At 21.6% G+C, this 1,860-nt stretch overlaps 1 protein-coding gene across 1 annotated transcript; it reads right to left on the bottom strand.

Moving 5' to 3' along the window:
• Positions 1–476: 476 nt before the first annotated feature.
• PCYB_003830 (hypothetical protein) lies at positions 477–1,006 on the bottom strand (the record flags this gene model as incomplete). Its single annotated transcript, XM_004227804.1, has 1 exon — positions 477–1,006. A coding segment is annotated over one exon (528 nt), but the record flags the coding sequence as incomplete, so codon positions are not given.
• Positions 1,007–1,860: the final 854 nt, after the last annotated feature.

The raw sequence follows: 1,860 nt of genomic DNA, 5'->3' as shown, positions 1-1,860 counted from the left end.
CATACACATTTTTTGGTAACATATAAGTGTATATATATATGATTATTTATATATATATTATTTTTTTTTTTTACATGTCTTTTACAATTATAATATCACATAAATATCTAAAAAATGTTTTTACTTGCTACATATATTTTTACACTTTTTATTCTTAGAGATAAATCATATTATTGTTATTATTATACACTTTTCTCTAATAAAATAAAATAAAATATTTAATTGGTTATTAAACTACTGGATGTATATTATCTCCACAAATAAATATTGCACGTTGTATACTAATTTTTTACTGAACCATATAAGACGTTGTATTTCGTATGACCAGAACTATTATTCATATTTTCAGTCGTACAATAAAATAATTCATTTTCCCCTATATTTTTTTCTATTCCTATTCCATATTGTGAACGGAACCATTTGCCAAATGGGGTAAACTTATAAAAAAGGGAAAAATTATATATTAAACATTATACTTATTTAATAGAACAAGGTAATATAATCATGTGCTTTAAATATTTTTCATATATTTTAATATAATTTATTTTTACTTTATAAATTAATGCTAAGAGAGAAGATATTCCAGCCATTATGCCAAGGCCAAGGGGTACGTTTTGAATTATAGAAGGATCTGATTGATTGTTTCGTATTGATGAAGCTTGAACTGATTCACTTTCTTTTGATTGGCAACCATCTATAATAATTTTAGGAGTATTAGAAGACAATTCTGGTAATTCATATGTTATCTTTTCCTTTGAGCGATATTTTTCATAATGTACTTTAAACGAATTTACTGTAACACAGGTGCTCATTAGGGAGGGATTCGTAATGCCAAAATTTGAACAGTGTTTTTCATGCATACTTTTATATAAATCTACACACTGGTTGATAAATTTTTGAAAAGAGCATATATTAGAATCACCATTATTGTTTAAAATTTCTTTAATATCTTCAATATTATTGTTAAATATATTTAATATTACTAAATTTTCTGGTTCAAAATATTCTTTATTGAACGTGAAATAAGGACAGTTATTTTTTCCATTTTTTCTATTTTATTATTTGATTCAGCAAAAATCCTGTTAATAGTATCATAGGAAAAATTATGTGCCTTTATTTTATAATATAACCAATAGCATATATTGTCACAGTGTTTATTAAAGTCGGCACTTATTTTATTATTATTATATAGCTCCTTCAAATTTCTCACAAGTTTTTTACAAACATTTTTTTTTTTTCGTTTGCAAAGCCTTCGATATAAGTAGAATCATTATTGCAAAATGGTAAAATATCACTTATATCACTCTCTTCAATATCTTTATCAAATTTGTATGATTTCCAAATTTCTTCTAAAAAGGGATACTTAAAGTAAAAATAAAAAATATGAAAAAACGTATATAATTTTTTTAAAGAAAATAAATTTTATGACAAAAAAATTAATAATATAATAACATATAATATGCTATATGTAATTATTATGCATATTAATAATAAACATACATTCCTCATCAGTTGTGAGTCTGTCATTACAATAAAATAATGAATGATATAACAATTAGTAAAATAAGTAAATGTAGATATATTTATACATAAAGGGTAATTATCATAAAATCACATATGTTGAGATTTTATGAAAAATAAAATTAAAATAATTCTATATATTATTTAATAAATATTCCCTACATATACTAAAGTATATTTCATGACAGCACGATTTATGTGATGCATTAAAAAAATTAATTATATATTATTAAGGAAAATATTATTTAATATTATATATGAAAGAAATTATTTATTGTATAAATAATTTGTACGGAATTATTTTAATTATATTATACAATACCCAAACATTTAATATTA

This window comes from Plasmodium cynomolgi (assembly GCF_000321355.1).
Source record: "Plasmodium cynomolgi strain B DNA, scaffold: 0364, whole genome shotgun sequence".
In the NCBI taxonomy this organism is placed as follows: domain Eukaryota; phylum Apicomplexa; class Aconoidasida; order Haemosporida; family Plasmodiidae; genus Plasmodium; species Plasmodium cynomolgi.
This window is presented reverse-complemented; position numbering and strand designations above follow the sequence as displayed.